Source organism: Magnolia sinica, chromosome 2 (assembly GCF_029962835.1).
Source record: "Magnolia sinica isolate HGM2019 chromosome 2, MsV1, whole genome shotgun sequence".
Taxonomy (NCBI): Eukaryota; Viridiplantae; Streptophyta; class Magnoliopsida; order Magnoliales; family Magnoliaceae; genus Magnolia; species Magnolia sinica.
This window is the reverse complement of record NC_080574.1, coordinates 125112891-125125748: the sequence shown is the minus strand read 5'-3', so window position 1 is coordinate 125125748 and position 12858 is coordinate 125112891. Positions and strand designations below refer to the sequence as shown.

The 12858-nt window shown below is 39.8% G+C and overlaps 1 protein-coding gene across 1 annotated transcript in view; it reads left to right on the top strand.

Moving 5' to 3' along the window:
- Positions 1-2081: 2081 nt before the first annotated feature.
- The window catches only part of LOC131237553 (uncharacterized), a 30305-nt gene continuing 19528 nt past the window's right edge, over positions 2082-12858 (top strand). Inside the window, exons 1-4 of the mRNA XM_058235376.1 lie at positions 2082-2345; positions 2433-2525; positions 4433-4497; positions 7115-7169. Of these exons, the coding sequence (XP_058091359.1) occupies positions 2295-2345; positions 2433-2525; positions 4433-4497; positions 7115-7169 (264 nt within the window). The 5' untranslated portion in view covers positions 2082-2294. The remainder of the gene's footprint in view (positions 2346-2432; positions 2526-4432; positions 4498-7114; positions 7170-12858) is intronic.

The following is a 12858-nucleotide window of genomic DNA, read 5'->3' as shown; positions in this document are numbered from 1 at the left end:
GAAATGAAGCAGTTCCAAATCCTAGATGGACCATAGTACAGGAAACAATGGTGATTGACCATTAAAAACTTCTTGTGGGCCACAAAAGCTTTGGATCAAGATGATATTCGTATGGTCACTTCATCCAGGTGTTTGTGACCTTATCAATAGGTTGGATGGAAAATAAATATTCCGGTGGAATTTATTAAGTTTTAAATGTTGAGGATTCAATAACGATTGTTTCCTATGGTGTGGTCCACCAAAGATTTGAGTCGGCTTCATTTGGATTATGTCCTAAAATAAGCTTTCAAAATGGTTGGACGGTTTGGATTTGTGAAAACCTATCTTCTTGGTGAATTTACGACGGTTGAAAACCATCTTAACACCTGTACTTGGTGAATTTTCACCTGTAATCTATCAATTTTCATGTACTCGGTGAATTTACGATGGTTGAAAACCATCTCAACACCTATAGTCGGTGAATTTTGATATGTACTCGGTGAAATTTCACTTGTACACGATCAATTTTCACATACTCGGTGAAATTACTATGGTAGAAAACCTTCTCAACACCTATACTTTGTGAATTTTCACCAGCACTCAATCATGTTTCATGTACTCGATGAATGTATGATAATTGAAAACTGTCTCAACACTTGTTCCTGGTTAATTTTCATGTACTCAGTGAATTTGCAACGGTTGAAAGCCATCTCAACACCTGCACACTGAATTTTTACCGGCACTTAATTTTTACGTACTCGGTGAATTTGCAACGGTTGAAAACCATCTCAACACCTATACTCAATGAAATTTCACGTGTACTCAGTCAATTTACGATGGCTAAAAACTGCCTCAACATTTATACTGAGTCAAATTTCACATACTTAATGAATTTACGATGGTTAAAAACTGTCTCAACATCTATACTTGGTTAATATTTACCTGTACTCTTGTATAGGTGAATTTGACCAAACAGTGTGTGAATTTTCACTAGTCAATTTCACGGCAGAAAAATACATTAATTCTTCATTCTTACTTCCCATTACCGTCATTCTAGTTAAACATGAGTTCAAGAATAAAAAGAAAAGTGCATTGAAGTGAAATATGAGTTCAAAATAAAACATCGAGAAAGATTGCAAAAAACCCTTATGGATAGAAATCGGAGGATTCCAAGTTAATCAATGTGACCGGTTTGAAACAATGAACAAAATCATAAGAAAGATTGCAAATGTAAAACGGCAACAACTGAATATTTAGGAAGAAAAGATGAGTTTTTAGGTATAATTAAATGAAATTAATATAACCTAAAACAATAAAGGTATTTTTGTTTTAAGAAAAAAGTACATCTGTACAGCATAGGTAGGCTGGTCGGTCATAAGTGAATTCACTCACCGGAGGGAAATTTCTCATTTTTTGCATATCAAATCGTTCCCCATGTTAGATAAAGTTTACCACGGATAGGTACATAAGCAATATATCAAAAGTGAGGTTTCCATACCAGAGAGAGGTTTGCCTGCACATAGTTATCTCCGTGCCCTCGTATGTGTGGGTCCACATAAATGAACGTGATAAATCTACTTTGTCCATCTTTTGAAAGACAACAGGTTCTAAAAGATCCAAAACTCTGAGTGTGTCACACCAGGAAAAAAATGCGGGAATAACAACTTTTACCGTTGAAACCTTCTTGTAGCTGACCACGATGTTAATATGCCATCCAAACGGTTCACAGAATTATTACCACTCAGATAAACTATAAGAACAAATATCATCCTTATACAAAACTTTTGTCACTGGCAAGCGTTCAATCTCCACTGTGTCGTGTGCTATGGACTAAATGAGTTTTGGTTCTCCCTGATTTTTAAAATCACATCCTACTTGGGTCTTTCAAAACAGATGGACTGAGTAGATTTGTTACGAACATATGTATGGGCCCACGTAGCGCCGGGCAAAGATATCTCTGTGACCGGCGTTACAGGCAATCCGCTCCCGCCATCCATCTGGGTGCCGAATATGTCGGGTCGAATCTAGATCACTGTCTTGTTAACCTTTTTAATCTTAGCCGTCTATTTGCAGGCTGCCAACAAATAACGGCCAGCATGCTCCATCATGGGAGATTTCCACAATATCCCTCATCCACGAAGAGGTCGATCAGATGAACGGTGTCGATCACTGAATGATGGGCCTCACATGCCCGAAGCCGTACATTTGCTGATGAAGAGAACCCTTAATAATTCCCCGTCATTTGAATCCTCCCCGATCAAACAGAGGAATACCAGAGAGCTCTTCTGCAGCTCATCCCCATCACCACCATCATCATGTCGATAGAGCTGAAACTTTCCCGTGCAACTCGTGTCTACCGCGCCAGCGTAAGTACTCATCTCTCTCTCTCTCTCTCTCTCTCTCTCTCTCTCTCTCTCTTCCTATGCACCATTAGTTCCGTGTATACATCTCAGGAACCCATCGAAGGCAAAATCATTGCAACGCTACCTTCTTCCATATCCCACCAAGGGGTTCGCATTACCGCCAACGGAACTGTTAATTTACAGGTATGTGTGCCGGAACTCAGACGTGGTGATACGGTCCATGATCTGGACCGTTCATCGTGTGTGTCCTATGTGGGTGGATTGCCATCCGCAAATTGAGGAGATCAGACAATCCTATCTGTCTGATAGCTAGGGCATTCACGCTGACCGTTGCCAGATTCTTTCCTGCCGTCCGTTTGTGCGCTGCCTGCCTGTTTTATTTATTTAGGGGTTGTTTAGATGCCTGTAAAATCTGTAAGTGGTAAATGAATTGCAGGCATAAATTGTTTACATCCTGTCATGTTTGGCTTTAAGCTTTAATTTGTTTACAGGTAAATAGTTGTTCGTGTTTGGATGGATAGCCTGTAAATTGTTTAAAGCTGGAATTGGGTATTCATGACTGACAGAGCTTGGAGAGGTAAAACCTTATAAAATCTTCAAATGACATATAAGGGTTTCGTTTAAGATAGATTATTGGGTTGAGCCCATCTCAATAAAGCTCAGGGCCTATCCTTATGCTAAACCAAGCATTAGGTCGGCCCACTAATTTAAATGCCCTTTTATGAGTTGTGGTCAAAGTGGCCTTGAATATAGCACAACTATTGGACCACAAGAGTAGATGGTCCGCACCAATCAGATGGTTGAGGACGTCTATCCATCAAATTCTTTTAGATCATATAGCATACAAGAAGAGCAATCAAAGCAGCACGGCATTAAGCATCATGCCGCCCCCTATTACAAGGAGGCCACATAACCAACAACTTTGTTTGGCCCATCATGATGTCCTTGTGACATCACTCCATCCATCAGTTTGGCCAACTCATTTTAGGACATGAGACAAAAAACAGACGGAGTTAGTGGATGTAACATAGAACTATGGTGGCCCCATGTAGAAACCAATGTTTTGCATCCCATCCCCATTGTTCCATGTCGTGTGGCCCATTTGAGTTGTGGATCTAGCTGATTTTTGGTCTTAGGACTTAACATGCAAGGTTAGGCCTGGACAGAGTGGATTTTGCATATATAACATAGTGGGCCCCACAATCTCGGGTGTTTTGTGCACTGCGCGAAACGGGTGTTGTATAGGATTCGGCGGGGCCCAAGCCCATCCCCCACCAATTCTCCATGTCCCAGAAAAGAAAAAAAAGAAAGAAAAGTCAGAGACGAGCATACATGTAGGTGGCAGGAGCTGTGCTGGTGGGTGAGAGAGAGAGAGAGAGAGAGAGAGAGAGAGAGAGAGAGAGATTTACTGCCCATAAAGCATTTGCAGGAAATTTCACCATCCAAACGAGAGAGAGAGAGAGATTTACTGCCTGTAAAGCATTTACAGGAAATTTCAGCATCCAAACAAGCCTAAACAAGCCTTATAATTGATTTACCAGTTGCAGATTTTACAGGCATCCAAACAACCCCTTATTTGTTTTTCTCTTTCAGTAGGATCCATGTGGTGTCTAGTCAGGATAGTTGACTGTTGTTCGTCTTTTCCATTTTGAGTGCACCACACTGGATTATTAAATTGATGTGCTTAATGTGCAGGTTAGATCATGACAGATTTAAATTATCCTGTATGGTGCATCAAAGTATGGACATTTTGGCCCCTTCATTATTGGGCCATGGCAGAAAACACACTGTCCATTGGGTGATTCTGACTTTCAATTAGTGACGGTAGAAAAGAATACTGGCAACCCCACTATTGAGTGTTAAAAGTCCGCCAATTAGAAAAGTAGGATTGTCCAATTCATGAAAATTTCAGGGACTGGCCATTGACAGTGGTGACCCACTTGATGAATGGTCTGTATCAGTGGGCCACAGTCCGATCTTTGGGCATCCCCAAAGGTATTTGTGATGCTGCGCACAAGTTAGAAAACCCACTTTTCTTATTATATTCATATTTTCTTGTTTCAAATCATGGTTGCATTTGATGTTTGAAGATTCGAGGTGGAGTTTCCGGAGTAATTGAGACTTTGTACAGTGCAATCAAGCCAATATCCATTGTGTAAGTCCCTTTGTTGTGTGGAGTTCCAATTGGAAGATCTGATCTTCTTTGCCTGTTCATTTATCTATTTGTCAAATGTTTTCTTTACTAAGTGAAAATCAGGACTTATAGGATCCTCGACAGGAGGCTTTTGCCAGGATGTTGTTTAGTTCCGACAAGTGTGGCCCATGGTTCGCTGCTGTGATTCACATTGCATGGACTCTGCTCTGAAATCTCCTCACTAGGACCATCGTAACCTATTAGTTTGTGTCCCACGCATAAACAGTTAAGAATAGAAATACAGCAATTCAAACAATCCCAAGATTGGTGGCTAGGTAGTATCTTCCAATCGGAGATTTTTGGGGCATGGCCTATCCATGGTGGGATGCAACAGACAAATGGTCTGGATTGCGGAACAATATACCCTACTTGTTAGAACTGACAACCTGGGTAGTTGCAAAACCTGGGATTGAGGATCCTTAAATTCCTATGTGAAACTAAAGAAGCATGTGACTTGCGATCATGACTGATCAAAATATCCAACTTTGGCAGCTTGTCCATAATGTCCTTATGTTTTGGTAGTTTACATTGGGATTACTCATTATTTATCAAAGAAAAGGGCCCATACCCCATGAACAACCATGTGTTCACAATTTATAGATCAAATTCCCAGTGCCTCCTCTTCCCCACAAACTGTAACTCACTGATTTGGAGTCAGGACTTTCTTTTTAATATTGGCCATGAAGATTGCCAATGTGGCCTTCCTTCTCTGTATTTATCATGTGGAATCATTCAATAAATACTCACGAGGCCAGCTTCATTCTCGGCCATTTTTCACCACAATTTTCTTTTTCAAACCTTACATCTGCACTCTATGGCTATTTAATTCATGAATAATAGAAAGAATTTAGTACCTGTTAACGCCAAAGCGATCTGTAAATCTGGGTAGGGGTGCTGAGTCGGGATACCGATCTAGGTTTCAGACTTGCTTGACCCTCAAATCTAAGGATAGGAGGATGGCTATATATGATATTTGAGCCTTTTTTTCGTTATTTTTTGTACACATTTGAAGTATTTTGAGAACATGCACTATAGTTTTAATTACTTCTTAACAAATTAATTAATTAATTATTTATTTATTTATTTTTGAGAATGATTGGGCCATATCCTACATGGATGTCATGCTCATATGCATGCCATGTCCCATCCAACATAGGCGTCCACAAGGATTTGAAGGATCCTGGTATTATAGCTGTAAAGAGTGTTCCTCCATTACTCTCAACTCTCGGAAGAGTTTCAAATGCATCAGTTCTCCAGTTGTGCATATCGAAATCAGTTTTGAAGAACTGAGGATGCACTTTTTCATTAGATGGAACTCTTGTTGACCCATGTCACCCATCCTTTCTTTAGGGGAGCATGGATACCCTCAAGAGGAGAGTTTGTCTTGCATATGCTTCAAGATGTCATCTCAAGCATCAATCTTTTACAGTCTAATGATGAAAATCAATTCAATGAGAGAGACCAACAACATATAAACTGGATTGGAATGTATGTGAGATGGAAGAGAGGTACAATTCAAAGAACTGTGCCATAAGTGGATCTTTCCTACCTTATGCACTTCTTTCATCTCTCATGTTTCTATTTCTCTACCTCTCAGGCCATCTCCTTCCATTTAGGTAGATGTAGCATGAAGGTCCCGTTAACTTAAATTTAGATATTCCAATTGCCTCTAGGAAAGGAAAATGATCTTTCTATATTTCACCCATCACAGCCTTTGCTCATCCTGCTTTTTGTGTAAATTCTTTCGTAGACAAGCATTCTCAAGAAATCAAAAGCACCTATGATTCATCATGCTTGAAGAAAGCAACAGTGGAAGAGATGGAAACTAGAAAAGAACAATGCATGGGAGCTGGTCATATTGCCGGAAGGAATTTTCGGTTGGGGGTAGAAGCTGAGTGCTCGATTAAGAGAGGCTTGGTTGGTTGCCTAACGGTCTTTATAGACAACTGCCAGAAGACATTTGAATTGTGGTGAGGCTCTATGGCAGCATCGCCCTAGTTTGTCACAAGAAAGCTAGATCTTGTATCAGTTGGACAGCAAAAATGCCTTCTAGGATGGACATCCCTTGCCAGATGTCTCTTGGTCCCTCTCCCTGGATTTACATTTTTGTGGGGGAATGTGATTCTTTAACAATTGAAGACGGCAATCTTTGGGCTAAAGTAATTACCTAACACCTGATTTTGGAGTTAATTGGTGCTTTAGTAGAGGGAGGGTTCCAACGGAGCAATGTAGATTATTTAATATTCATAAATGTTTCAGTTGAATAAACCAAGAGGTCATTCATTAAGAATAAAATGGAAGTTTTTGTTCTAGTCAATACTCATTTGTCCTTCATTTTAGTGATAAGTACTGGGGAAGATTTTTTCTTCTTAACTAGACAGGTATGGAGTTCTTTTTTCCCTTACAATATGAGATGTTCGTTCTTTGCGCATTTCATTTTTCATTTGATCTTTTGTGCTTGGTCTCTGTTGATAGAGTTTGGTCAAGCTAACAACACTGTTGATTATTATCTCTTTAATTTATTTTACACAGTATTGTCTTGCTTCTCTTTCTGAGTTGGTTTGCACCTTGAATACAGGAGTAAGAGTACTGAAATTAGATCTTCTGGAAAGTTAAGCCTGGGCAGAACGGAGGTAGTATACCAGAACCATTTTTACCTTTATTTTGCATCAAGTTCAGTTTTAATGATGACTGTTCTGTATAGGGAAGTCATGATGTGGGATGATCTAGGGTTTAGAGTGACCTGATCATTCCATAACTAGATCCAATGGTTTAGATAGGTCTGATGTGAATTATACCAAAAAATTTGATGGTCCGCAAAGTCATCCACAAAACCAGCAGTTATATGTAATTTCTAGCACTTGTGTCCTTTTCGGCAATCTGATCACCCCCAACACAAATTCCAGAGATTAGAAATGATTTCCCTGCTATCTGGAATGTGAGTTCTTTCTGTGATCGGTTGTTTTCATCTGAATCATTTTTATTTTCTCTGAGTTCTGCAATCTTGAATTCTCTTTAAAATATTTCTTTAAGATCTTTTGAATGCTATCTAAGTTCTACTTGGACATTTGTCTTTAAATCTCTGAACTACTGTTTCCAAAATCTGGTTTAAAATTTTTGTGCTCAAAAGATGAGCTTGGATCTGATTCGGCCATTCCAGTTTAATTGGGTGGGACCAACTATGCATCTAACCCTATTGGTCACTGTAACATCCCGAATTTTCGCAGCCAGAGTTTATACTCATGCCCGAGGAAATTGGGAGTTAATAATTTAAGAAGTGGATGTCTCGAGGGTTACCTTGAGATCTAATTCACATTCAATTACATTCGTAATGGTAATCATTCACAAGAATAAAATTAACTGCATTTCTCATTCCATAATTAAATAATTGTCAAATGCTCTCACAATGGGAGCTTATTACAAGGTTCTGAGTTGCGTAGCGAAAGCACAAGTAAAGGAAATCATAAACTATATTTCTATTCTATTCATCACGATCTTTTATCGGGAACTGATCTTCTGCATCCTCAACTCGTATGTCACCTGCATCATCTGTACAGTTGGAGAGGATCAACGCCCTATTCATAGTGATGGTTATCCTTTAAGATTAATATTATTTCAAGAGATTCATAAAAGTAATGTAAGGGTTCTGATACGTCATGTACTCCACTACTACGAGAAGTATCAGTATGCGCAAACAACCTACATGAGATGCATGTCTAACCAAGTGTGTGCGGATCATCATACGTAGTGATCATCAAAATGTGAAATATAATTTAGAGGAAACCCGGATCACCCTGCATTCTCACACTACGGAGATTCATCGGCATGTTTGACGCTACCGTGGATTTACGTGAATACCTCAAGGCGGTACAACACATGAGTCGGATGAATTATGTGACACGATTTGTTCATGAAGTGACTATTTGCGACATCCAATCCCGGAAGTGATGTAACACGCATTGCGAATTACTTACATCGATTTGTTCACCACTACCCAATACCCATGGAATTACGTGTCGACCAAGAGGGTCTCTACCTAGAGCGCATTACGTCCATGATAAAACATTTGAATCACTAGTTGTGATATCTCTTAACACATCACTTGCACTTATAGAGGGATAAATTGAAGTATGGGGGTTTTGGAAATCTAAGACACATGCTTAAGCCATAAAAGGTAAATAGCACAAGCCTAGCATAATAAAAGAGGTGAGTAGCAATGGCTAAACTCAATAAAAAGAAGAGCGACAATGGTTAACTTAATAAAAGGAGAGTAGCAATGGCCAACTCAACAAATAGAAGAGTGACAATGGCCAACTCAATAACAAGGAGAGTGACAATGGCCAACTCAATAACAAGGAGAGTGACAATGGCCAACTCTATAAAGAGAAGAGTAGCAAGGGTTAACTCAACAAATTGATAAAGGCAAGGGTAAGGCCTGTATCCATTGCTCCACATAAATTCATAAAGATCACCTGTAATTAACATCATATCATAATTCCCAAAAGGGTTGTGATGATAAAATAATTGCAGGAAGAAAATCATAGCAACATGAAAACATAGTATGTAACAGGTAAGATAAAACATATCAACTTAAATTACTGTAAGCTTAAAGGATAAAACCCTAACATAAGCTCAGAAAGGTTATGCACAGTTATCATCATATCCTAACCATTATTCCACAAGGATAGATAATTGTCAGTGGTAAATTAGAAGTTGGAAGGAGGATTCAACGCATGTGAGGGAATAGAATAATTCGTGCCATCTTAAATTAATGTAAGTTTAAAGGAAAACCCTCACCTTAAGTGTTGTCTCTTCTTTGAATGTGGTTGTGTCGAAAGGTTAGACCTTGAATATATCATTAAGAAATCGAACGGTTAGGTTTGATTCAAACTACTTTCTTGGATCGGTTTCTAGGTCGAGGCATTGGAAGGGAAAGGAGAAGAAAAGTTTAAGAGGAAGGGCTTGGTTGTGCATACCTGTATTTCAGTTCACCGTCAGTGGTTTGTTTGGCGTGGGTAGCCGGTCTCTCTCTCTCTCTCTCTCTCTCTCCCTCCCTCCCTCCCTCTCTCTTTCTTCCTTCTTTCCTTCCTTCCCCTCTTTCTTTCTTCCCTCCCACAGCCGGACGGGGATGGTTGTTTTATAGGCATGAGAGCTTCTAGGCTCTCTGTGTAAATTCTCGCGTAACTAGGTTTGCGTAGGATGGGAATCGGACATTGCCCTTACGCAGTCCCTGTTTTTACGTAATCTTTCGGTGGTGTATTCACTGTCCACGGCCGGCTTTCTTCCAAGTTTTCCTCTCCTTTGCACTGTGGATTTGAACGGTGTTGGGTTGTTCGTGGATGGCCCATAAATGGAAGGCTGTGATCAGTTTCTTGAGTGTAAGAAACGATCAAGCGGTAGCTGGCATAGGTGTTTAACTTAGTTATTCTACGTGAGGATTGGGAAGTGCCATTGACTCCGTTTCCCTTTTTCTGTTTTGGACTCATTGGGGAAAATCGGAACCGTATTCCATATGGTTTGGACGGCTTGGATTGAGGCCCGAATGCCCACTCGTGTTTTCCTACGCGTGAGGAAAAAATGTGTTTGTTTTCTCTGTTGTTGTGGAAGGAGAGCGGAAGATGTGCGGGAAGGGTCCGGTTCTTTGCTGGAGTCACTGGGGTTCACTATTTTGGACGTCTGGAAGATCCAGTCCTTCCATCAGGTTCGTTGTGCCGTCTTTGTCCAAGGATCAAGATATGAGGTGGGTCCAAGATCTGGATAGCCCACACAGCTGATCATGGTGTGGCCCTCCCTTCGCTGATCATGAGGCGAAATCACCGAGGTTTTGACTAGGGGCCTCGTCTGCATCAGACGAACGGATCAGATTAGCTCTATGGGCCATGATGGTGGGCCACGAGCGATGCCAGCGGACGGCTGTCCGTTTGAATGGGTTGCGGCAGGAAAACGCAATAACAGAGAGAGGTTTCTCTCTTTTGTTTGAAGGATGCGGGTCGAACTCAGTTTGACTGCGCTAGGCGTTTCTTGGAATGCTGGTGTAAGTGCCCGGTGCACACGTACCTTGCGTGTGGGGTCCACAGTGATCTACGGGAAAGTCTACTCCGTCCATTTGCTTTGTTGGTTGTAAACATGGTCATTCGTAGCGTATATGGTGTATATGGGCCTTAAGTGGGCCCTAGTAACAGGTTGCTCCCCTAGTCTGAATTGTGGATCGTTATAGTCACATTTGATGAAATTTTGTTTGAAGGGAAAAAAAGTTATGAATGCACATTTCTGGAACACTAGAAACACCAAAAGAAACTGATTCAACGTATGAAAAATGGGATTTTGACATGAAAAATTCATTCATGGCTTGCTAATTCAGTAGATCTAGCCATTGGATTTCTACTTGCCAAACTTAAGACTCCAAAAGATGCGTGGAACTATTTGTGGTTTATTTGTTCAGACAAATTTTGGGTAGATATTGACTAGAACGGGAAATTCATAATGCTTATCAAGGGAATGATTCAATTCATGAGTTTTATGTACATATGACTGGGTTATGGAATCAATTGGCTTTTATGGATTAACTTTTCTCTTTCCCTACTGACTCCAAGACTTTTGATTCCTTCCAACAAGAAACAAGATTGGTTCAATTTCTCGCGGCGTTATGACTTGAATACAAGAATGTTTGTGGACTCATGTGTCATAGGTCACCTCTCCCTAAGATTGATATAGCTCCTCTTGCGAAATTAATTGCAAAAGAAGAAACACAAAATCTTCAGCCCAAAAGATAACCTTTGACTCAGAATCTGTTCTTGCAGTGAGGACTATTAGTGTAGCTAATACAGTTGCAAACACCTAACCGGGATTGCTAGCTACCCCTAAATCCAAGGGATTCAGTATGGGAGCCATGACAATGATATTTGCGATTATTGCAAAACAACATTGATACTGAAACAAACTTGTCCTAATCAACTTCAAGCTCTGCTTGCTAGGAACTTCTAGCCTTCTCCAATGCCTTATCAATATGGTCTACCTCAGTGGCCTCCTCAGTATCATCATCCGCATTAGCCAACAGCTTCTGTCCACAGAATCAGATAATTATTCTGTCTCGTAAATTTCAGAATGTTGTTGATGAGCACATGTAACAGATGTATCTGGCAACCTCAAATCTATGCTAAGTCCACCTGCTCTCTCAATCATATATGTTATTTCTCCTTTTACTCCATCTACTCCTGTAGTTAAAATTCTACCTCCTGGATTTTTGGCTTTGGAGCATCGCATTATCACGTGATGTGACATATAATACTTCTCGTCTTACTGAAACTCGATAATTTTATCCAAACAGTTGATGGTTCAATGATGCTTTTAACTAAAATAGGTTCCATTACTTCAGCTTCTTCATCTAGATTACTTTTGCTTTCAAATGTTTTGTGTGTTTCTAACCTGTCTCTGAACTAACTCTCTGTTAGTTAGCTCATTAACTGTGATTATAATTTATGTTTTTCTTCTTTTGGATGTTATGCGTGGGATCAACGTACTGAACACCGATTAGGACAGTGCATAAATTAGGAGGATTATACTTGGTGGATACGGTACATGTTCCAGTCACTTATATAGTAGCCGTGTCCACTTTTTTGCATCAATCTCCCTTCGATCTTTGGCATTCTAGATTAGGGCATGTCCTTTTCCTCATTTAGAACTTTTGGTTTCTTTTGGAGTGTTAGGCTGTGTTAATCCTGTGGACATTTATGACGTGTGAGATGTAAATTGTCTAAACATTTAGCTTCACCTTCCAATATCGTCCGACTCTCCAAACAATCTATATCTTCTTGGGAAGATGACTCACGATCCTCTGATACTCAACCCCTGCCCATTATTACAGATGTTAACTCTATGTACTTTGCACCTGATACTGGAAGGTATCCTATTTCGCAATTGTACCTTTGTCTCATTATGGCTCTGATCATTTTTTGTCATCATATAAATCTTTTTCTTGCAACTATTTATTCCTATCATGAATCTTATAAACGATACAATTGTAGATAATAGAGGCTGAAAGATTTTTCCTTGATGTCATTGCGAGAATAACCTTTATGATACAACCTATGTCTGATTTTAGGAAAAATACAACTCTATATCTTTAATACAATCTTTATCTCTAATTCTAATATGATGATCCTATGGCTGTTTTACACAGCCTTCAAGGCAAGATATGATACATCGAGGGATCAAAATTGCTCCATACTCTCACACCCCTCTCAAGCTCACGATGCCTTGGAGTAAAGCATCAAGAAATTATCAACTCAAATCTTGCCATGGGAGAAGATTAGGTGAAGAAAT